Source organism: Saimiri boliviensis, chromosome 1 (assembly GCF_048565385.1).
Source record: "Saimiri boliviensis isolate mSaiBol1 chromosome 1, mSaiBol1.pri, whole genome shotgun sequence".
Classification (NCBI taxonomy): domain Eukaryota; kingdom Metazoa; phylum Chordata; class Mammalia; order Primates; family Cebidae; genus Saimiri; species Saimiri boliviensis.
In genome coordinates, this window is record NC_133449.1 from 235,265,100 (window position 1) to 235,288,421 (window position 23,322).

At 39.0% G+C, this 23,322-nt stretch overlaps 1 protein-coding gene across 7 annotated transcripts in view; it reads right to left on the bottom strand.

Annotated features, from left to right (window-relative positions):
- Positions 1-23,322, bottom strand: part of ARHGEF28 (Rho guanine nucleotide exchange factor 28) — a 316,904-nt gene that overhangs the window by 12,676 nt on the left and 280,906 nt on the right. For 5 of the 7 annotated variants that reach the window (XM_074384818.1, XM_074384828.1, XM_010336521.3 and 2 more), the window contains 4 exons: positions 23,270-23,308; positions 23,128-23,175; positions 17,648-18,133; positions 16,015-16,315 (listed from right to left, as the gene is read on the bottom strand). In XM_074384818.1, coding sequence (XP_074240919.1) covers positions 16,015-16,315; positions 17,648-18,133; positions 23,128-23,175; positions 23,270-23,308 — 874 coding nt within the window. Of the gene's footprint in view, positions 1-5,961; positions 16,316-17,647; positions 18,134-23,127; positions 23,176-23,269; positions 23,309-23,322 lie in introns of those variants that run through there. The other 2 variants (XM_074384823.1, XM_074384833.1) reach the window with 1 other exon arrangement.

Consider the following 23,322-nt stretch of genomic DNA (forward strand, 5'->3'; position numbering starts at 1 on the left):
ATTTTTTGTAGCGATAGAGGTCTCACTGTATTGCCCTTGTGGTCTTGAACTCCTGGGCTCAAGCAATCCTCCCACCTCTGCCTCCCAAAGTGTTGGGGTTACAGGCATGAGCCACTGTGCCTGGCCAAGAAAGCTGTTCCTTTGAATTGTCCACCAGGTGACATGAATTCCCAAGTTTGTACTATAGCTTCCTCTTAAGGAGCCATGGTATTATCATGTAATTAACTCCTGTTTAGTGGAATCAGCCACGCAGAGCAAGGATCATGAAGAGTATCATCAGCTACTTAGTGGCCAGCAGCCCTAGCTCCTCCTACCAGACTGCTGAGGGCCACTATATACGTGTCCCTGAAGAAGCCTATTACCTCACAGAGCAGGAAGACACAGACACAGACAAGGAGAATAAGGGCAGGATATCCTGCTAAGTAGCTAATGAATATTGTCCACAGGTGGACACCATCTCAAAGACCCTCCAAAGAGAGCAAGCTTCCAGATGTGGTGGCCAAGGCAGGCTTTGGAGAGGAGAAAGCATAAAAACTGAGCCTTGAAGGCTGCCCAGGGTGTGAACAGGAAGAGATGGCTGTGGCCGCATGTGGGAGGCTTCCAGGTGGAGTCTGCAGCCATTCATTGCAAAGGGAGAGAATGCAAGATGTCACAAAGAAGGGAGAGTTGTTAACTTTGGCTGAAACATGGATTTGTGCAGGTAAACCAAAGCGTAGGGGACATGAAAAAGGTTTGGGAGGGTCTTGAATGGGAGTGTTGGGAGATTTAACTGCAGGAGGTGAGCTCAGCTACTACTGGTGGTCAGGACTCTTCTATGGCCTGTGTCAACTTGCACACCTGATTTCATCTGCATATACTGCCACCTTGAAATGAGAGAGGCAAGTTCAAGAGCAGAGTAAGAAGGAGGCTGTGTCTCTTTTGTTTTTTGCCCGCCTATAATCAGCCCACATTTAGCCAATAAAATTTCCATCTCCTCGATGGACGAAGAACTCATGTTTCTCCCGTTAATAGTGGGGATCTCAGAATGCAAACTGACTTGAGTTTCTTATCCATTCATTCTTCCATAAACACTGAGTGTCTAGCTTGTGCCCTGCCCTGGACTGGACACCAGGAAAATCACATTGACCAAAACCTGGTCTCAAAACCCTGGAGGTTTGTAGTCAGGACAATCACTGTGTCACAGTGTAAACCTGTTGCACAGTTTCTTGAAAGTAAAACAGATACCTATCCCAATAGCATTCCTATTCCTAAGTATTAATCCAAAAGAAATAAAAACACAAGTCACAAAAGCCTGTACAAGAATGTTCACAGTCGCTTTATTCAGACTGGCCAAAAATTAGAAATAAGCCGTCAACGAGGAAGGGATTAGTAAACTTTGGGATATTCATCGAGGAACATAACACAAGAGAACCAACTATGGACTCATGCAGCAACATGGTTGCCTCTCAAAAATAATATGCTGAATGAAAAAAGCTGAACACCAAAAGGTACAGAGTGTTTCATTCCATTCCATTCTATAATCAGCGAAATTCACCCGTGGTGATAGATTGCAGGGGTCGCTGCTTTGAAGGGGAGGGCTTGACTGGAAAGGGGCTTAAGGGAATTTTATAGGTTGACGGAGTGCTCTGTGCCTTGATATTCTTCCCACAAAACTGACTGGATAGTAGACCATATCTGAGCATTTCACTCTATGTAAATTACATCTCAATAAATAAACTGCATAGAGCAAACAAGTAAGGAAATACTGTGGAAGCACATGGCTCTGGAGCCAAGTCTTGAAAGATGAGTAGGGAGGTCGTCCGACTGAGAGTGAAAGGTGGAGGAGAGAATATTCTCGACAGAGGCAACAGATGTACAAAAGGTTAGAGATGTGGGAGACGTAGCCTCCCACACAATGGACAGAACTTCCAATGGTTGAAACACAGGATGAGAAAGGAGAGAACAGCATGAGCTGAGAGATTGAGGTGCAAGCACGTTGACTCTTGTGCCTCATAAAAAGTGAGGGAATTCAGTGCAGAAAAGCCCTAAGAGGTCTGGATACCAACGGGACCAAATACTGGCCTGGGGGCTAAACAAAGCTCTATCTGAAATTCGTTGTGTTAGATTTGGGTTTCAAAACACAACCCATGTGGTAAATCATGCTAGGATATGTCATTTGAATTTCAACTGTTCCCAAGGGAGAAAAGATGTATTTGAAGGGTGTGCCACATGCAATGAGTTTATTTCAACATCCCCTGACATCAGTGTTTTTCCCAAAGTGTGTTTCAAGGAATAAGTAGTCCTGCAAGATGCTGGGCTCCAAAGGAGAATGCCGTGGTTAAAAGGGCTTGGGAAGGGCCACTTCTGCAGATTCACAGTGCACAGGAGCAAAATAGAAGTTTGGAAAAAGGTGTGAGGTCCTACGATCAGCATTTCTCAATATTATTTGATTATGGTGAATTCTTATTCAATACCTAATACTAATAGCCAGTCAAACTGTGGAATGATTTTTGAGATGTGCTGATTCATGTGATACCCACATGAGGCATACCAAGCCTCTCTGGTCACCAGAGCAATCATTTTAGAAGCAGCCCAGCGGCTCAAATGCACCAAGTGCACTTCCTAATAATGTACTCCTTTCTCACCACAAGATATAATAGTAACAGGGATAACAGTGTTTATTAAGTGCTCACAAATGTCTAATATGTACACATATTGTTTAATGTAATCATCATACCACCTCCAAAGTAGATACTATCAGAAATCCAACTGCCGAGATGAGAAAACAGACACCAAGTAAATTTAAACACCTGCTTAAAAATTCACAGATAGGCAGGGTGCCGCGGCTCATGCATGTAATCCCAGCACTTTGGGAGGCCGAGGCAGGTGGATAATGAGGTCAGGAGTTCGAGACCAGCCTGGACACTATGGCGAAACCCCGTATCTACTAAAAATACAAAAATTAGCTGGCCGTGGTGCACCTGTAGTCCCAGCTATTCGGGAGGCTGAGGCAGAAGAATCGCTTGAACCCAGGAGGCGGAGGTTGCAGTGAGCCGAGATCACGCCACTGTACTCCAACCTAGGTGACAGAGACAGACTCCATCTCAAAAAAAAAAAAAAAAAAAAAAAATTCACAGATAATAAGTGATGGAGTTGGTATCTGAACCCAGGCATGATTCCCAAGCCTTCCATCTTAATCACTATGCCAGTCTGTCATCTCCATTGACAAAATATAACCTCCTTCAATATAAATGAAGTACACTTGATGGGTTCATCCATTCTTTTATTCACTCAAATCCCTCACTTAATAGTGAAGTACCAATAAATGTGAATTAAGGCTCATTACATTAAAAAATTGTGTTTTTTACTCAATTTATGCTGAAATTTGGCTGCAGGCAATAGGGGTTGGATTCATTACTTTTCCATCTTTGAATGGCAGTTCCTTACAGGAACATGAATGGTCTAATTCAGTTCTTGGTCATTCTGGTCAAAAATGATATTGCTAAGCATTTCACTCTATGCAAATTATGTCTCAATAAATAAACTGGATAAAGCATTTTAGAATCTATTGCTAAGAAACATCATTTTTGACCAGAAGAAACTAGGATTTGTTTCAACCCTAGTGTTTTTTTCTGGGTTAGTGTTAACTCAGTCATTTAATTATCCCTTCATGCATCATATTTTCTAAACCTTCCCTGAACCATACATCCTTGAAGGTTAGCCAATAGTCTCTCTAAAGAAACTGAAAATAGTCACCATTAGAAGTCCTATAAGTCTGTTTGAGAAGGTTTACCTTTAAGCCCACCTTAATTTACACAAAGAAGAATTTGTGTGACTCTCCTATGCTAGAGGGGGTGAAGAGACTGGCTATCATAGTAGGCAAGAGATTAAACCTGACAAATATATTCATCTTATCTATATATCTATATCTCCTACCTGACAAATACAAAGAGAAAATATTTTGATTTACTGGCAACAGCATTTGAAAAAAACAAAAACAAAAAAACCAAAGCCCTCTGTTTTCTTGCCCAGACCAATGATAACTCCTACCGGTAGCATACTTTGATGTGATTTTCCCCAGTACTTTGCTTCCAGCCAACACAGTTCAGATTTAGGCTTTTTGCCCCATGTTCATTAAGGTGACGGACTCACAGCCAGCTGAGTAGAGAAAGGGAGCTCATAAAGACAAATTTGGTATTTGATTTTTTTTTAACCATGCTTTATCTCAGACTGCCTGTTTAGCATAAACTAAAACATTTTAAAACCCAAACTGTGTAGGTAGTTGAGTGGAGTACCCAAAAAGAAGGCTAACCCACCCCCCTTGCAGTATTACCTTTCAAAGTGGATGTGGTTCCAGTCCCACAATCCCAGGGGAGGCATCATTGTGGAACTGCACTTTCTCATACTGGAGCCTGAATGCAAAACATGGCCTCATTACCAGATGCTGACTAACAGACCATCACATTTTGGCCAAAATATTCATTGTGTTTTTTCCTCCAATTTCCATGCCGATGAAAAGTACTTTGCATTTGCAAAACTTGGTATTTTTTTTAGGGCTTATGCTGAACAGAAGCATCAAGCATCTAAAAATATAGGATGTGCTCTACTTGTGTCTAACATGCCAATCTGGATACATTAACAAGTAATCAAAAATAGTACAACTTTTTGATAGGAATAAATCCATCATGAACTAGAAATTTAAAGTACCCACTTTGAAAGGGTACCCACTTTGTAAAACAGCTTTGAAAACCTTTAGTTTCTTTAAAGAGGGTTGAATTTTAGTCAGATGGACTATATATGAAACTTCCATGTTCTTGATATAAGAACATTCCAAAAACCAAACCATATGAAAAAGAATAAAGACAACACAATATACACACATCCAAGGGTTTAGGCTTATATAATTTTAAGAATGTTTAATAGTTCTATATTTACTATGCTAAAATTAGAAAAAAAAAATCCATCATAGCTAAACAGTTAACTGCAAGGGCGCATCTGAAATGACAAGCACACATAGCTTGAGATCCTGAACATGCAGATTCCAGAAGCTTTTGGCAAAGCCAAGTATGTGAAGTCTCCTTGACTTCTGATGTCACATTATCCTATCTTCTGCCATCTGCCTCTAGCAAATGCCAGTGTATTCCCAGGATGGAAACATGCCTCCTTTCTGAATCATTCCTACAAAGACTCCCCAAAATATGGCCTCTTGCAGTTAAAAATGATTGCCCTGAATTCGGAGCAAAACACAAAACCATGGGCTTCTCTCCATAATTCAGAATCAAGAATTCCCCATCTCAATGATCAGTGACTAAACTGAATGAGGCTGAAACTTAACAGACTCCTATGTTGACAGCCCAGTAAAGGGCCAAATAACCTTTGAGAAATGGGAACTTCAAAGCTCAGAATCCACAAGAAAGTCTTAAGGCTTCTGAGGACACTTTAGAAAACAGAACATAAAATCACCTTCTCACTTGGGGTTTTGCATGAAGAAGTCTTTGAGCGTGTAATTCCTGTTTTTTGTTTCTGGTGGACTTATGAGACTCTTAGAGTGCAATGCCCTTATTGCAGCATTACAACATTCTGCATGATTAGTTGATGGCAAATCACTGCACAGGATGCCAAGATCACTGGTACGAAGCAGGTCATTAAGTAAAGTTAAAACTCTGCCAATGTTTTGCTTGTAATTGTAACGTTTCTTCCAAAGCCTTACAGCGCAATTCCTTAAAAAAGCCTTAATTCATCAGAGAGGCAGAGTCTCCCAAATCTCTAGTGGATGATCCAAATATTCTATATTTAATACAAACATACAGCACATTATACTATAGGAAGAAAAAGCCATAGTGTAACAAAATTTGTACAAAGAGAGCTATGGAAAAAAGTCACCATGAAAATAATTAAATTTTGAACAGCTTTACTATGAAATTGCTCAGCAAAAGGCTCAGAAACCTATCCTGCATAACTACAATCCTTTGGAAGCCTACATTTTTCCTTAGGTAAATCTTTAAGCATTAACATTTCAAATTAAATTGAATTAGTATCTTATCCAGAAAGAGAATGGATACTCTGGCCCCTTATCCAAGGAAACTCAACAGTGATTTATCGTGGCAAATTAACATCTCCACAGATCAAAACTAAGGCCTAGGCTTATTTATCATCTGGCCCAAGGTATGAGCAGAACAACTCCTTCTCCTTACCAGCTGTGTCTGAAAAGTGACCCATTCAGTCAGCTAGTCTGGGGTAAAGCAAAGGGATCTATTTCCTAAGATGCCACCACACTTCATTTTAAGTTTGCTATAGTAAATATGTGATGTTTCAGGCAATATTTTAAGGCTGATAAGTAGAAGGCCATGCCAGGAAAATTGGTTCACACTCTAGGAGCATATTTAACTAAATAAATATGAATTGTTCTGCCTAGGAAGATGAATCTAAGTAGGATTCATCAGAAGATAAAAGAGTTTAAGAAAGTCATTGATGTTGAGCTAGCCACCCATGCTTGATATTGTGGTATTTAAGTTACTTTATGGTTAAAAAAGAAATACCCCAGTAAACAGATAGGCTGACTAATTGTTATTGATATAACAATTAAATAGTAAATGTGTCATCTTCCTATAATGACGGCTGTGGATTCATTTCTAAAGCTCAGGCTACCATAAAACATTTTATGGGAAACACATTTTAACTTTTTAAGTTCTCATTTCATATGCATAGCCATATGGGGGCTATATGTACAATGTTCTAATGGAAAAATAACTCATATAAAGAGATGCTCTCCATTAGGGCAAATACCTAATGCCTGTAGGGCTGAAAACCTAGATAACAGGCTGATAGGTACAGCAATCTACCATGGCACGTGTATACCTATGTAACAGACTTGCACGTTCTGTACATGTATCCCAGAACTAAAATAAAAGGGATGCACTTTAGAATTGAACAAAAAGTACCTATATCAGATTGATACATATAGTACTATTGTACTATATGTATAAATATGTATAAATTTATTGGAATAAATTTATCAATGTGGAGGAAGAAAAGTTCATAATTTTTTAAGTCTACTACCAGGAATCTAGAAAGATATTAAAGGCAAACAATCTTACAGTGATCCCAACATTTTAAGACCGCCATCTAACATATACCCATATTACAAAAAGTTTTAAACATACACTCAATCCAGTTAGCTAGCTGGAGACACTCATCTACCCTGCCTGTGTTAACCCCCATCACACACACGATTTCTCTGATACCTCAACTTCTTTCAGTGCCTCAGTAAAGAGTTAACTGTGTGGCTTCAGCTCATGGCTGCTTTCATTTCTGCTACAGAGTGTGGACCTTGACTCCTCCATTCATTTCATAAATGTTTATTGAATCTTCATCACATACCAGACACTGCTTGGCACTTGTGATGGAGCAATTAATAAGAGAGAAATATGAAATGCTCTACCCACATGAAGCTTCCTCTCTAGTGGGACAGATATTACATAAATTATTATACACATAATTCAAATTATAAGCATTAACAAGAGAAGCTTTCTGGTGATTCTGAACCAAGACTTTTATCAGTTTATCCAGAAATAACAAGTACAAATTGATTCAGGATAACCAAACTCAAAAAGAGATTAAGGTGGTAAACTAGAACAGAATTTTTAGACTGAAAATGACAAATAGTTTACACCAGAATATTCCTGTAGGCTGCTTTCGACGTTTTCTTTCTAGTAGGAGAGCCCACTCTGGAAACCAAAGTACAATTAGAAGTCTTTCTGGGAGTATATATTTACATAATGCAACCAACAAGTGTTGGATGATCTGTGGATAAGGAAACTTTCCATCCCAAATGGAGGTGATGTTCAGTCTTGTTGTCAGAGTATCTTACATTTGGGTGTTTATATCTGGTTTTAAAAACATGGTTGACTTACGTAACTTGTTCCAGTAGAGAGAGGAACAAAAAGCAGCAGTAAAATGCTGTGCTATCAGGACTCACCCCCGGGACAATTCCGGTGACCCACTGACAAACACCTCCTCTGAAACTGATAAGGAAAGATAGTTACCCTTTATATTCTAATGTATTTCCAATCTGAGTAAGAAATTTCCCAATTTGCAGCTAATTATTTTTATCATATTTTAAACTATTGGCTTTCTAATAACATTTAGGAAACACTTTTTGTTAGCAGGCAACCCTGGAACCAAAATCAGAATACATTATTTCCAGAATGTGGGAAGGAAGCTGATGCCCACTGGATCCGCAGGACACACCAGGCATTTTTTAAAAAATAATTCTGTTAACACTTCCTTCCTGTTTGTACATATGGGGAAACTAAGACTTAGGGATCACACAGCAGTAGGAGCCAGAGTCAGGCTTTGAACTGAACTCCTCTTCTATCAAGTCCAGTATTCTAGGCCAGCAATCCAGGCACATGTGACAGGCTGGCTGCTTCAGAATCGTCTAAGAAGAAGGTTAGATACACAAGTTTGCAGTCTGATTCAAACCACAATCTCTGAATAGAGGAATCTGTATTTTTGTTTGTTTGCTGATTCAAATCACAATCTCTGAAGAGAGGAATCTGTATTTTTTGTTTGTTTGCTGCAGGAAACTCTGATGCATAGTCAGCTATGGGTATCATGATTCTAGCAACAAATTCCCATCCATGGATCTTACTTCTCATTAACTGCATAGTCAGAGAGTGGCCCTCCCCAACACCATCACAGGATTTGGGAAGCTGGAGTTGGGGAGAAGGGTTTCTCCAAGTTTTAAGCCTCTGGCCTTGAACTCCATCTGATATATTCAGCTATGTCTTTCTGAATTTGTTTTCAAAGACTGAGAGAAAAGTGAAAGAGAAAAGTTGCCTTGTTTGAAAAACAGAGACAGTAATCATCCTTTCACAAAATCATTAAAAAGAACAAATGAGATCATAAATTCATCTGCTTTTGAACGGCATGAAGTACCATATAATATTGCACCATTACGTCACCCAAAGGTGAATATTCCAAACAAGGAGGAGTGTAATTGTCACTCCTCAACTTAAGTGGAGGAAAAGAAAGTTTAGAACCCAGCTTCTGGGGTAGGCAAGCCATAGCCACCTGTTTTTATAAAGTTTGCCGGAACACAGCTAAACTCGTTATTTACGTATTGTCTATGGCTGCTTTGCAAGCTACAATGACAGAGCTGACTAGTTGTAACAAAGATCTGATGGCTTGCAAAAACTAAAATATTTACTACATGACCCTTTAAGGAAAAGTTCGTCACCCCCTAAAACAGACGGTCATATTCTTTTTAGGCAAACATAAATCAGTGGTACTCAGCTGCACATTCCACATTTTAAGCAAACCTTAAAAACAAAATCTACATGGCTGGATGGGAAGGAGATAGTCCCCAAATTCTGATACATGGAGAGAGTGATGCTTCCTTTCCTTTGCTGAGGCTAGGTTACTGCCCCATCAGTCACTGTGACTGATGGCTGCAAGCCTCATCCTTTAGTTATGTTTGGTATATAAACTTCCCCTCCAAACCCAAGCCCTAGTCTCTTTGCGAGTAAAGCCACACTATACTAGAGAGAGCAAACATGTAGCCCACAGACCGTGTGTGTGTGTGTGTGTGTGTGTGTGTGTGTGTGTGTGTATGTGCGTGTATTATTTTTTCATTTTTAAAGCTAAGGATGAATAGGGCCAGGCCTAACCTCTGAAGCTCTCTGGAGCATTCATACCATGTGGACTCCCACACTTCAGCAGCTTGTTCAAGCTAAACTGGAACCCAGGGTGGAGATGAACAGGCAGCCTCATGGCTGGCTGGCTGCCTCTGAATCCACCCACCTGCTGGTTTTGCGCTCCTGCTGTGTCTTAGGCTCTGTGTGCTGAGGCGGGATGGCCCTGGCCCAGTTGGCTCACATAGCCAACCTGCACCCAGAGAAATATGCAATCAGGAAGTTGGCAGTAAGCACTCCTGGCTCACCAGGCTCTACAAGCAAATGTCATGTTTCCTTTTCCTGGTATAAAATCTGCAAAAGGCTAAAGTCAATCATCTCCACTTCTCGATGAGAAAGATTAAAATTAAGCCCTTGGGCCCAATACTTTGTAGTTTTGTCAAGATATAGATTACCAAGAGCAAGCAATATTATAGTTTCCTTTAAAACATCACCTAATGTAATAGTCATGATTCTAGAAGAAAGAGCTGCCACATGATTTCCTCATTTTGATTTCTTCAAACTCATATATATATCTGGATAATAATTTGATGTTGCAATTAATTTCCTCAATACTTCAGCTTTGTTTTCATTTAAGCAATCCAAAATACATGCATCTAATATCCCTCCCAATCAGAGAGTGCTCACAATTCCCAAAATCCCTTAGTTAAGGCCTAGGCTTGGAAATAAAACTGTAAGTAGGAAATGAACCTAGAGACTCAGTATTTTCTGCTCTAGTTCCACTAAGTAGAAAATGGATTCGATATTTCCTGCCTTAATTTCTATGTGTTGAACTAGGCTTGATAACAGACATAAATATCGATATATGGATATAAATGTTCATCACAATTTTACTATTATATAATATTTATTATTATTTTTTACAAAGTTCAATTCACCTCCCTAACCAAGTCAAAAAACTAACAATGTTGTTATAGTTCAACTTTGGTGTATGTATGTATGTGTGTGTGTGTGTGTGTGTGTGTGTGTGTATACTTTTAAATATATATATTTTTAAAATTTTTATATAAATATATATATTTAACTTATTTTTTTAAATAAGGCTTTCATGACACCTAAAATTACCGTAGGGCGCAAAATCATCATTTTGTCCCCTGATAAGAGCCGAATTGGATCCCCTGAAAATTTCCATGTTGGTCCTAACCCCCAGTAGCTCAGAATGTATTTAGAGACAGAGTTTTAGAAAATAAAGTGAAATGAGGCCATTACGGTGGGCCCTAATCCAAATCACTGATACCCTTATAAAGAGAAATTAGGGCACAGACAGGTTCAGGGGGAAGACCAGGTGAAGACGCAGCTAGAAGACGGCCATCTCATCTACAAGCCAACGAGAGAGACCTCAGAAGAAACCAATCCTGGAAACACTTTGATCTCTAACTTCTAGCCTTCAGAACTGAAAAAAATAAATTGCTGTTGTTCAAGCACCCTACCCTGTGGTACTTCTATTACGGCAGCCCTAGCAAATAAATGCATTCCCCATCTCCAAACACTCATGTCACAGAAGTGCATGGTGTCGAATACCAGTTTCCATTTTTGGGAAAATTGCTTAAAGGTCTTTGGGCAAAGCTGCTTTCCACATAGATCATACAAGTAAGGCATCAATTTCTGAATTATGAAATATTTTAAAATATGAGAAATGATCATCCTCTCACTTCTTAAAACTGTTATTTAAATGCTAACTATGGCAGGTTTTCATTTGGAGGTTTTCCATTTTCTTGCCTTATATAAAGAACGTGTCATTGAAAGTTTAACACAGCTGTTGGGTTTTGTTTGGTTTGGTTTGGTTTGGTTTTTTAAATAATAACAAGATGAGGTATTCTAAATACAATGCTTTGAATTTTGAAAATATTTTTCTGGGCACCAAATTCTAATATGTAATAAAAGGAAACACTTTTTGAGAACCCAAACTTAATAAAAGTTACTTTTTCCCCCAGTATCTATATGATGAACATAAAATTTGGCTTGACTTACATTCTATCATATGCATAACAAAATCATAATGCTTTAACTGAACTGAAGAAAACTTTTGGGAACCCTGAAAATATTGAGGTATACAGCAAAACATAACTGACAAGCAAGATTAAGATTTCAGATTTTTATACCATAAAATGTTTTCTCTGCTAATAAAAAAGACAAATAACAACATAATAGATGCATTCAATATATGGTTCTAAAATGTTAAAGCTAGGAGAAAAAAAGTCACAGGAATAAAATGTTGGGGTTTTTTTGTTTTTTGTTTTTGCCTGTCAGAGTAATGCTATTGAGCATCTCATAAGGCCAATTACATAGCAATTGTCCCACAGAGACTATTGTTTAAAGAAATTCAAATATTCTGTATTCTTGGCTGGTGTCCCACAGAGGAGTGCAGAAAAAGTTCTTAAACCAACTATCTCTTCCACTACAAATAAAATACCAATTTGGATTTAATGTTCAAACATCCAAGAATTTTGTTCATGACATAACTTCCAAAACTGGAAAGTAAAGTTCTTTAAAGTGCTATCTTAAAAAATATTTACAGATATGGGGTTATGATTAGGCAATATTAGAAAAACAAAATATTTTGAAGAAAATGAGCCTTATGGGAAAACAGCAAAGCTAAAGAGTATTTATGATACTGAAGATGCTCAGGCCTCTTGCAAGAGTTGGCCACAGCAATCCAAAACATTTAGAAATATTTTCCAAATGTTACTATTAAAAAGAGAAGGAGGGGAGGAAACAAAAACAATAAAAACAAAAACCTGGCCCTTGATCATGAATATCCCACTAAGCATTACAAAAGGATTAGATTAGTTCTGTATCTAAACCAACTTCTTTAAAAAGTATAACTCATGGCTGGGTGCAGTGGCTCACACCTGTAATCCCAGCACTTTGAGAGGCTGAGGCAGGCTGATTGCTTAAATCCAGGTGTTCAAGACCAGCCTGGGCAGCATAGAGAAACCCTGTCTCTATTAAAAAACAAAAACAAAAACAAAAACAAAAACAAAAACAAAAACAAAAATTAGCTGAGCATAGTGCAAACCTGTAGTCCCAGCTACTTGGGAGGCTGAAGTGGGAGGAACTACTTGACCCCAGGAGGTAGAGGCTGCAGTGAGCCGAAATCACACCACTGCACCCCAGCCTGGGCAACAGAGTAAGACTCTGTCTCAAAAAAAAAAAAAAAAAAAAAAAAAAGGTACTTTCTAAAAACTAAGAACTTAGACCAGGTGTGGTGGCTCAAGCCTGTAATCAATCCCGGCGCTTTGGGAGGCTGAGGTGGGCAGATCACTCGAGATCAGGAGTTGGAGACCAGCCTGGCCAACCTGGCAAAATTCCATCTCTACTAAAAATACAAAATTTAGCCAGGTGTGGTGGTGGGCACCTATAATTACAGCTACTCAGGAGGCTAAGGCAGGAGAATCGCTTGAGCTCTGGAGGTGGAGGATGCAGTGAGCCAAGATGGCACCACTGCACTCCAGTCTGGGCAACAGAGCAACACTCCTTCTCAAAAAAAAAAAAAAAAAAAAAAAAAAAAGAAAGAAAGTAAAATTAAATTTAAAAAATAGATATTCCAGTGTTAATGATTGACAGCATGGGCTCTAAAGCCAATCTTCCCAGGTTCAATTCCTGGCTCTGCCATTTACTAGCTGTGTGACCTGGACAAGTTATTTAACCTTTCCGTACCCCAGCTGCCCCTTTCAAAGGACAGAACCATTTCAGTGGGTTGTCATGAGTATTATGAGTTTCTCTATGTAAAACCATAGCACAATGCCTGAAATTTGATGTGTCATGCAATTACTGGTGGCCAGAATGGGGGCAGAGCAATTCAGACACCAATCACGATTAGAACCCAAAAATATCTGCTGAGGCTGTACTGAACAAACCAATAGAAATTCCTATTTAGGTAGTATCTAAACACATTGGAGAATTTTATTTACATACAATTTTCCATCAGCCTTCCTGTTCTAGAAATTCACATTTTCACTTATCTGAGCTCATCATATACCCACAGTACCAGACGAGGCAAAAGAGCAAACCATTCTTTAAGGTGTTACCTGAAACAGCTGACCTTATGGTCTGACAATGAAAGAGTGACTAAAGCCTGAATGAAATCATGGTTAAGTGCACATTGAGCAAAAATACCAGCCCACAACATAGCAGGCAAATTCTGTTAGTCAGATGATGGTGAACTATGGAGACCCTCAGTAATGGTTACTGATGGCCACTCACCCAGATTCAGTAGCAAAACACGGAAAGGGGGACAACACCACTGTGTGGTCCTTGGTTCTGGCACATCCAACTGTCACCACCCAGCATGCCCTGGAGCCTGCTTCTTCCTGTCTGGCCCCCTTAGTCACTGTCCCCCAAGATCATTGCGCATGCACCCACAGTGCCTGGCTCAGGCCATCGCCAGTGCCTGACTTTGTGTTACTGTCAACGATAAAAGCTGTGAAACCTCTGTAGAAGTTTAAAGAATTTAATGTAGACTTGACCGCTCTTTTAAGTATATATATCCAATTTTCATTCCACTTTCTTATCACCTCCTATTCTGACTTTCTCTTCTCTCCTCCAGAAATTGCTTATCTTGAAGTAAACAAACATTATAAATAAGGTTTTTTGACTAGTCGCGAAACTCCAGTGGTGAACAGTACACACAGCATTTCTGAGGTAATCCCTACTTATATAAACCAGGATGTTCCTGAGAGATTTCAGCTGAAGCTGATTTTCCTCTCTCCTGTTAATGTCCTGAGTGTCCCTGGCCTACTCTGGACATACAATTTCTTAAGTGTAAGTACATTTCTCAGCATTTCCTTTGGCTCTAATTCCTTACATGTGGATAGACTGGTTTCATGTATAATCACTGTTTATTTCCTTAGTACATTTTCTATCTACTGCAAGTATGCTGCCAAATGTTTAGCAAGTTTTTACTTTGAAGCACAAGTCGATAGAAAAAGTTGGTAGATACACAAAAAGCGAAAGAGACATACTTCTTTTAAACACAAGCTGAATGTGGTTTAACTCAAACTGAGTTTCTGAACTATACCAAAGCCAGTATGTAAAATCATGCTGACAAAAGCACACAAAGCACTGTAAATAGCAGGTTAACGAATCAACACAGCAAGCAACATGTGCTTAGAAAATTCCACAATGTACCCTCTATTGTACTGAAGTTGCAAGATAATACATCAAAAAAGTTACATTTTCTAAATTTTGCTTGACCTTTTAATCTGAACTATTCATATTTTTTATTTAAAGAATATTTGAAACAATACTTTTCAGAACTATTTCATTATCTCCTATATGCTGATAAGAAGTAAGAATGTTCCCACAGTGACTAAGTAAAGAATTAGCCACTACTGACAATCAACATCTTTTGGATCGTAGTAAATCAACTTGTAAGCAATGTCAGAATTATTACTCTTGAATTGGGAGAAGCCAAATACCTTCGAATCTTTTTGTTGCTGAAAAATTACCCTCCAACTGCCAAACTAAGAATATATATTAAGCATAGAAACAAATCTGTGTCCAGTTCTGAAGACTTCTATACTACTGCTTGTTTTATGTTTCTGAAACATTTTGCTGTGGGTGATTTATTTCACATCCATGTGGCCAGCCATTTGTTTATTCTATTGCATACCATCTGTTTTTCAGTAGAGAGGTTTCAAGTTCTTCTCATTCCCTACCTCATATCCCACAGAAAACAATTTATAATAGACATAGATTTAAATCATTCAGATTCATGTGGAGCTGGTAACACGAGCTGCCTTTCATTTATACTTGGCAAATGCTTTAATGGGATTAGCAAATTGTGTTATTATGAGGTACTTACGGAGAGACAACACCTTTTTTTTTTTTTTTTTAAACAATGACAAATGATGTTAACAGTTTCATTTTGGGTGTTTAATAGCAGTACAGAAGATTTCACCTAACATTACAGGAAATTGCCCCGATAGACAATGAAGTCCTACTATAAACCCTGTTGGTATCTTTTATTTCTGAGTGTCAATGTAGGTGTTTCAGGATGTACTGGGGTCCACAGCAGTAGGGAGTAAATATCAAGTTGCTTTACTTTTAAGAGGACATTATAATTTTAACCCACACATCTAAAAATACTGCCTGGTGCTTACACGTTGTGAGCATTCTGTAAGCCCTACAACCATGGTCTCAATTGTCTAGGTAACTTACAAGCGAAGGCCGACCCCAGACTTCACCGAAGAGAAGTGAATGCCGCAAACTCCAGCTCATCAGCACCAATTTATTCCCATGCTAGGGAGGACTTTGATTCACTCTACAGAAGAGCCAACCATTCAGAGAGACAATTTCTTGTTGAAACTATACAGATGACATTTAAAGTGTTAATTACCATTTTTACAAGAATCCTTGCTGCTTTCGTGGAGAGGAAGCATCTGATGGCAGGACCCGGCAGCCATCCACAGTTCGTGGTTGACATTCGAAGGCTGGGAAAGGTCCGTCTTGAGGTCTACTTGATTTTCGCTAGTCCTTACCAAGTCAGAATTAGATTGAGTTGTGGGGCAGTCGGCATCCTTATGGATAACTGATGGATTCGGTTTGTTGAAAGTGTTAAATGACATTTGTACTAAAGCTTCATTGATGAAGAATGAGTTTTCATGACATAAGCTCTCAGATCGATTAAGTTCTATTACCTGTGTAAAGAAATACAGAAAAAGTACAATAATTTTTCTAACTCACACAAGTTTCATGAAGTATTTATCCTGAGAGAATCTTAGGAATCAAGATTTCAGTAAAAGTGAGGTCAAGATTACTACTTCTTTTCTCCCTCCACCATATCCCCTTTTAATGAGCTAGTACCAAAAACTTCAATTTGCTATGCACAGTCTATCTTTAACAACAACAACAACAAAAACACACACACACAAGAAGTGGCATTTTACGACATTGAAGTGTTTCCACTTTAATCAGAGAAAGCAGCATTTTTTACTTTTGCTAAATTAAAAAGTTGAAAACATATCCACATATACATGAGGAGTTTGCAATAAACATAATTTAGCCAACTTAAAAGGAAAAACAGATTGCAGCATAGACCTTATAAGCTTATCAACTTCTATAATATGCACTATCAGTAAAAAACATACATGCACATAACACAGGAAAACAAACTCTGGGGACCAATGGGATTGTCAAGCACGGTTTTAAAAAATGCAAATAAATAGCTTGGTAGCTCACGCCTGTAATCCCAGCACGTTGGGAGGCCAAGGTGGGTGGATCGTGAGATCGAGACCATTCTGGCCAACATGGTGAAACGCTGTCTCTACTAAAATACAAAAAATTAGCCGAGTATGGTGGCATCGGCCTGTAGTACTAGCTACTTGGGAGGTTGAGGCAGGAGAACCCCTTGAACCTAGGAGGCAGAGGTTGCAGTGAGCTGAGATAGCACCAGTGCATTCCAGCCTGACAACAGAGTAAGACTGTCTCAAAAAATAATAACTCCTATTAGTGAAATGCATTTTGAATTTACTATATCAAATTTAAAAAGAGAATAAGCTCGGCATAACAGAATAGTATTATACTTGCTAAATTCAGTGCCTGTAGACTATGTTAAGAGTTCATTGATCTTCTAAAAACTACATCTACATAGAATTCTTCAGACAGATCGTATCAAGAGAGTCCTTCAAATGCTGGGAAAAGAGCTTGCTCACAGTGAGTGTGCCTTCAGGAAAAATCCACCCTGGCCTTACTAGGACAACTCGATTCTATGTTTGTTCCTTAGGGAAGGGCGTCTCAGACAGAGTGCAGTGATCACATAGGACCTGGGTCCTCACACTGTCCATATTTTAAGTCAAAATGGACAAGCATTATCTCTGAAAGCTTCCAGCTTTGGCTACCTACAAATTGAGAAATCCTCATGAGCTCTTACTCAAGAACCAAAAAGACAGGCGTTTGGTTAGTGTTCCAGGAGCTCTCAAGCCCACCCCTGTCTTGGAGAGGCTGCCTCACCGCACCCCAAAGGTCCATACCTCCGGGCCATCAGGAAGAAATGCGGCGGGCAGGCTTCTCTGCCGGCCTTGCTTCCAGTGGCTCAGCAGGCTCTGCTGGGCCCGCATCCTTGCCCGCTCCGTCTCCACCAGGCGCTGGCCTTCCCTCAGCCGCTCCAGGCTGTGCTGGTACTCCTGGAGCTGGAGGTCCAGCTCGCCCCGGCTCCGCAGCAGCAGCTCCTCCTGCGACTGGCACTCCCGCTCCCGCTCCTGCAGCCAGCTCTCCCTGGCAGCCTGCGCCCGCTGCTGCTGGTCACACCTGCGGAGCCAGCGCCGCTGCTCCTGCTGGAGCTGGTGCTGGAGCTCATGCACGTTGGCCAGCTCCTCGCGCTGCCTGCCCACGTCGCGGGACTTCTGGTCCTGCCAGGGGCCGCCTCGTAGGACAGAGTGGCCGGGAGACAGGCCCTCGTGCTGCTGGAGAACCAGCCTGTGGATCTCAATGTGGCTGTCCTGAATGGTCAAGGCGGCCTGTCAGTGCAGACGGAGGAAAAATCACTCAACACAGGTTTCCATTGTTATTGTTTACCCTTTCGGCTGGAACTACCTTGAAACACAAAACCCAGGCCCGAAGTGGTTTCTCTGAATATTTCTGGCCTTTTTCTAAGTTACATCCAAAGGCAAGATTTTTGGCATTCCAGATAGACTTGTCTACATATGTCCTAGGGGCATGACCTGTGAATTTACAGAGAAAAGAAACAAAGCCCAAAAGCAGTATCACCCTCTCCCCAGGAAACAGTTTGGTGCTGGTTGTTGGGTGAAAGTTAAGCAAGTCTCCCGAATACGAACTCGGCACATAAATTCACTAGGCTGTGCATTCCTGTTCTACACCTCAGTCTCTTGCTGAGGTCTCCCTAGTCAATCACTCATGAGAACTTAAGAATCCACATAAACCTAGTAGTATCCTTTCTTTGAGTCCCAAACCAGAAATTACTGGAGCTACATTGCATTAGGAAGACATAAAAATAAAAATCAACTATTTGGAGACTTTTGGTAAATAATGTTTTTATAATGTAATGCCCAAGAATAGAAGTTAATACCATTTTTAGGAGATAGGTTTAAGTGTCTAAAGCTAGTCTCATTACTGTTAGATCTTTGTATTACAGCAGGAAGGTCATGCATAAAAAACTAAGCTGAAATGTATTTGTTTAATAGATCGCTAACAGGAGGCTGAAATGATTAAGGGAAAATAGATACTCTAAAGCCCAGAGGACATTACCAACCAGATTAAAAAAACATTTTGAGTGATGATATCTGCCTATGAAAAGTTTGGCAAAATCACAGGAAATAATTACCAAGATTTGGAAGGATTCCACAAAACCAAAAAGATCTCTGTGAATGCCCTTGGAAGCTTTTAATTTTAAAAGTTCTCATTCAGAGTGCAAAGCAGTACAGAAGGGACAAATTGAAAATGGACACATACTGGGTATGTGTGTATGTTTTGACTCCATATGAGAAATCATTACTCTCCTAGGGATAAATTCACATTTTTCCTTCCTAAGAATTTTTTAAACTGTCCATATAACAGATGTTGGGAAGATGGGGATTTGACTGTAAGTTCTTTTGTCTGCTCAGCAGTTTCCTATACTTTTGCAAGTTAAAGAACTAGGCCATTTTTAAAATTCATTCTTGTCTTGGAATACAACTCAAAAAATATTCACTGGGGCCTTTTGAAAAATAAATTCATATTTTTAAATTTGGAAATTAATCTTTAAAATTTTAGACACATGAATATTTGATTAACGGCTTTTAGGAGTTGTTATAATAAAACAATGATTATCATTCAGAATATGTATTAATTACTATCATCTTTAAATATGAAATAATTAGCACACAACAATAAACCACTCAGGACCCTTTTGATCTGGGTAAAGAAAATTGTAGACTGTACATCACCACTTAATTCTAATAAATCCTAAGGTACCAGTATAAGACAAACAAAAATCCAATACTTTATATGTCAAAACTACCACAGATAATAACTCTCATGTAAGGGTTACTATGTGCTACCATGAGGTATTCTTCATGTCTATCTAATATTTGGGATAAGGCCACTGTTTTCTTTTGCATAGAGGTGGGATCTGAAGATTGTATTACATTTAAAGCTAAATGAATATCTAATCTTCACACTTAAAATTTATATTTATATTTAGGACAGTGAACAGCACTTGCTTTTCAAGTTTAGGGAATTTCCCAATTCACTCTCCTAACTTTACTTTGCTAGAATATCTGTGTCCTTTCGTTTTTGCTCTGCCTATGCCTCATTTCTAACTCTGTTTTCCTACTGTAAGGATCAAATTTCATTGTAACTGATTCAAAATTGCTTATGTAAAAACTTCAGTCACATGTAAAACATTCAGCTTCAAAAAGACAACTGTGCCATGAACAGAAATATTTCAAAGCCCATGGCCTTGGACCAGCTCAGAAGCTTTGGTTAAGAGAATTCACTGTAGACATTGATATTTCCCATATTGGTTTAATCTAATGCATTACAAAAATTAGGTCATTCAGGTGATCAAGCTTTTCTGAACCTTGAATCTACACAGGGCTCCATTCAGGGTTGAAAAGAAGAGACGAGACATTGTGAGTGTTTTCATCAGGCAAAACAAGCCAGATGCTCAATGTTCTCACACCCCAAGTTAATGGCTGGTGCTCAAACTGTATCCCTTCTCAGCTGACATTTAAAAGAGAGATTTTTTTGTCTTACATGATAAATCGATTTCTAAAAACATCTACCCCAGAACCGCACATCTAATGTACAACACTAAAGGCATTCTCACTAAATCTTCAACAAGATAAGAAGCTTGCTATTACCACTATTATTTAACACATTTTCCAAAGTCCTAGCCAACGCAGTAAGCCAAGAAAATGAAATTCATATAACTATTGATGAAGAGCCATAATATCATTATTTTCAAATTTTTATTTTCTACCTGAAATATTTTTAAAAATAAATGGAAAAACTATTAAAACAAAAAATAAAGTTCAATGAGTTGGTCAGTTACAATATAAATACCCCAAAATCAATACCTTTATTTATGTTAGCAATAACCATTGGGGGCACAGAATGAAAAAAATATTTTATTCACAATAGCAGCAAAAAGACATGAATAAACTTCATGAAAAAAATGTATATATATACACACATCTATCATACTATATGAAGACAATTACAAAGCTCTCCAGCAAATCATAAAATAAGAGATGACAGATCAATGATCTTACATAAGACAAGTAAATGATTATGGTAAAGGTGTTGATTCTCTCCAATTTAATTCATAAATATAATGAAATTTTAATTTAATGGTGTTGGCACAAGCGATAAGAAATTTGACAGTGATTTAAAAACTTGTGGTACTGGGCGCAGTGGCACATGCCTATAATCCCAGAACTTTGGAAGGCCAAGGCAGGTAGATCACTTTGAGCCCAGGAGTTTGAGACCAGCCTGGGCATCATGGTGAAATGCTGTCTCTACTAAAAACAGAAAAACTCACCAGGCTTGGTGGCACATGCCTGTAGTCTCAGCTATTTGGGAGGCTGAGGTGGGAGCATGGCTTCAGCCCGGAAGACGGAGATTGCAGTGAGCTGAGATTGCGCCACTGCACTCCAGCCTGGGTAACAGAGCCAGGCCCTGTCTCAAAACAGTAAATAAAAAATAAAAGCTCTTATGGAAGAATATATAAACATGCATAAAAAAATAAATAAGTCTAGCACTGTCATATATTTAAATGTAATCCAAAACTTTAACAATTCAGATGTTGGCCCTAGAGCAAGAATAAAAGGCCGTAAGAGAAAGTCTTGATGGAGTCAAAATCGAAATAACAAAACATCAAATGTGGCATGCCTTTCTATTTTCTGGTGAAAACTTAGGCTTCTTTTTATTTTCTTTTAAAGTCAACAAGATATGAAGCATGAATGAATAACAAACCAGTGGGGGCGGGGGGGGGAACGTTTTGTCTCAGTAGTAATCAAAAAAGTACAAATAATCAGATACCCTAATCCATCTTCAAATGAAAGAGAAAAAGAGAGAAGCTTGGTTGATTTGATTATTTTAGCAACGTCTATTGAAAACCTAAAAAAAAAAAATTTTATTTATCCTAAGGAAATAGATACGTTCAAAGAGATTTGTACTCGAGGATGTCCCCTATAGTGTTGTTAGTAATACAAAAGTACAAACGATAAAGGATTGAAAAAATAAACCCCATAGACTTGAATTTAATATACGGTCATGAAAAAGTATGCCACAGAAGAATAGTTGATGACAGAGAAAGTTACACATGATGAAAGAGTGCACAGGAAACAATTCTAAAATCTGGAGCCTTGTACACCAACATGATCATTTTAATTCTTTGTAGAATCAGAAGTCATTTTTTTCATTTACTTGTATTCTCAAATTTTGATACAGATTTTTCAACAATCCAAACATTGCATGCGTATCATTTCAAAATATATTTTAGTGAGTGAATGAAGCAGTCAGACACACTGAGCCTCTTTCTTGTTCACGGCCTAAGGTAGTATCCTCCAACCTTTTTGGCAGCAGGGACCGGTTTTACGGAAGATATTTTTTTTTTAATGGATGGGGTGGGGTGGGGTGAGAATGGTTTCAGGATGAAACTGTACCACCTCAGATCATCAGGCATCAGGTTCTCATAAAGAGAAGGCGACCTAGATCCCTAGGTTGCACGCGCAGTTCACAATAGGGTTCGTGTTCCTATGAGAATCTAATGCCGCCACTGATCTGACAGGAGGCGAAGCTCAGGCTGTTCTGCCTGCTTGTCCCTGGCTCACCTCCTGCTGTTTAGCCCAGACAGGTACGACTCTGTGCCCTGGGGTTTGGGGACCCCTGGCCTTAAGGGATCATCCAACCATTTAATCCTAAATGCAAGCATGATTTCCATGTCTGTTTTTCCTTGAAAGACAGTAAGCCATTTGAGGGCAGGCTGTGTGGCTCACTTGCCTTTGTGTGCTCAGCACTTAGCATTGTCAGCACAGAGACAGGCACTGTGTGTTCAACCCCTCAACATTAATAAATTAATAAATGTTGAGTGGATGAATAAACAAAAGAGTAAAGCAACACATGAATTACTTAACTGCTCTAAAGGCTGATGGCCACATGGATAAGTCAAAAAAGTTTAGGTGTGAATTTAAGTTTTCACCAGAACATGTGAAGTCATGTTATACTCACCTAAGAGTTTCATTGTAAATGTCAGGCCAGATCATATTCATCAATATTTTTTAAAGATATGAACTGTTTTATGATTTCAGAGAATGGCATAAAATGTGGTGATGCTGTTGCCTCTGATTACAAAACCATGTGAGTCCAAACATCACACTTAGAAGGCTGGCATTCCTTTAAGAGCATTCCCTACCTCTCACGTGTTCTCATTTTTAAAGTCTGGGAATCATCAAAGTGAGTTGCATTAGGAGAAACATTCACAAGGTCAAAGATTAGAGGAGGTAGTTACCTGAAGGCTATATAGGAGACGGGTTAAATTCTGTATGGCTTGTATAATCTGAAAAACAAAATTGTAAACGTCAAATTCTTGAAAAAGCTTTCATTGTCCACAAATAAAGGCTGGTGATACATTTAAGGTATTTGCAGCTCACCTCTGACTGTGAAGAACCTGGAATATTTCTACATTCCACCTAAAATACACAAA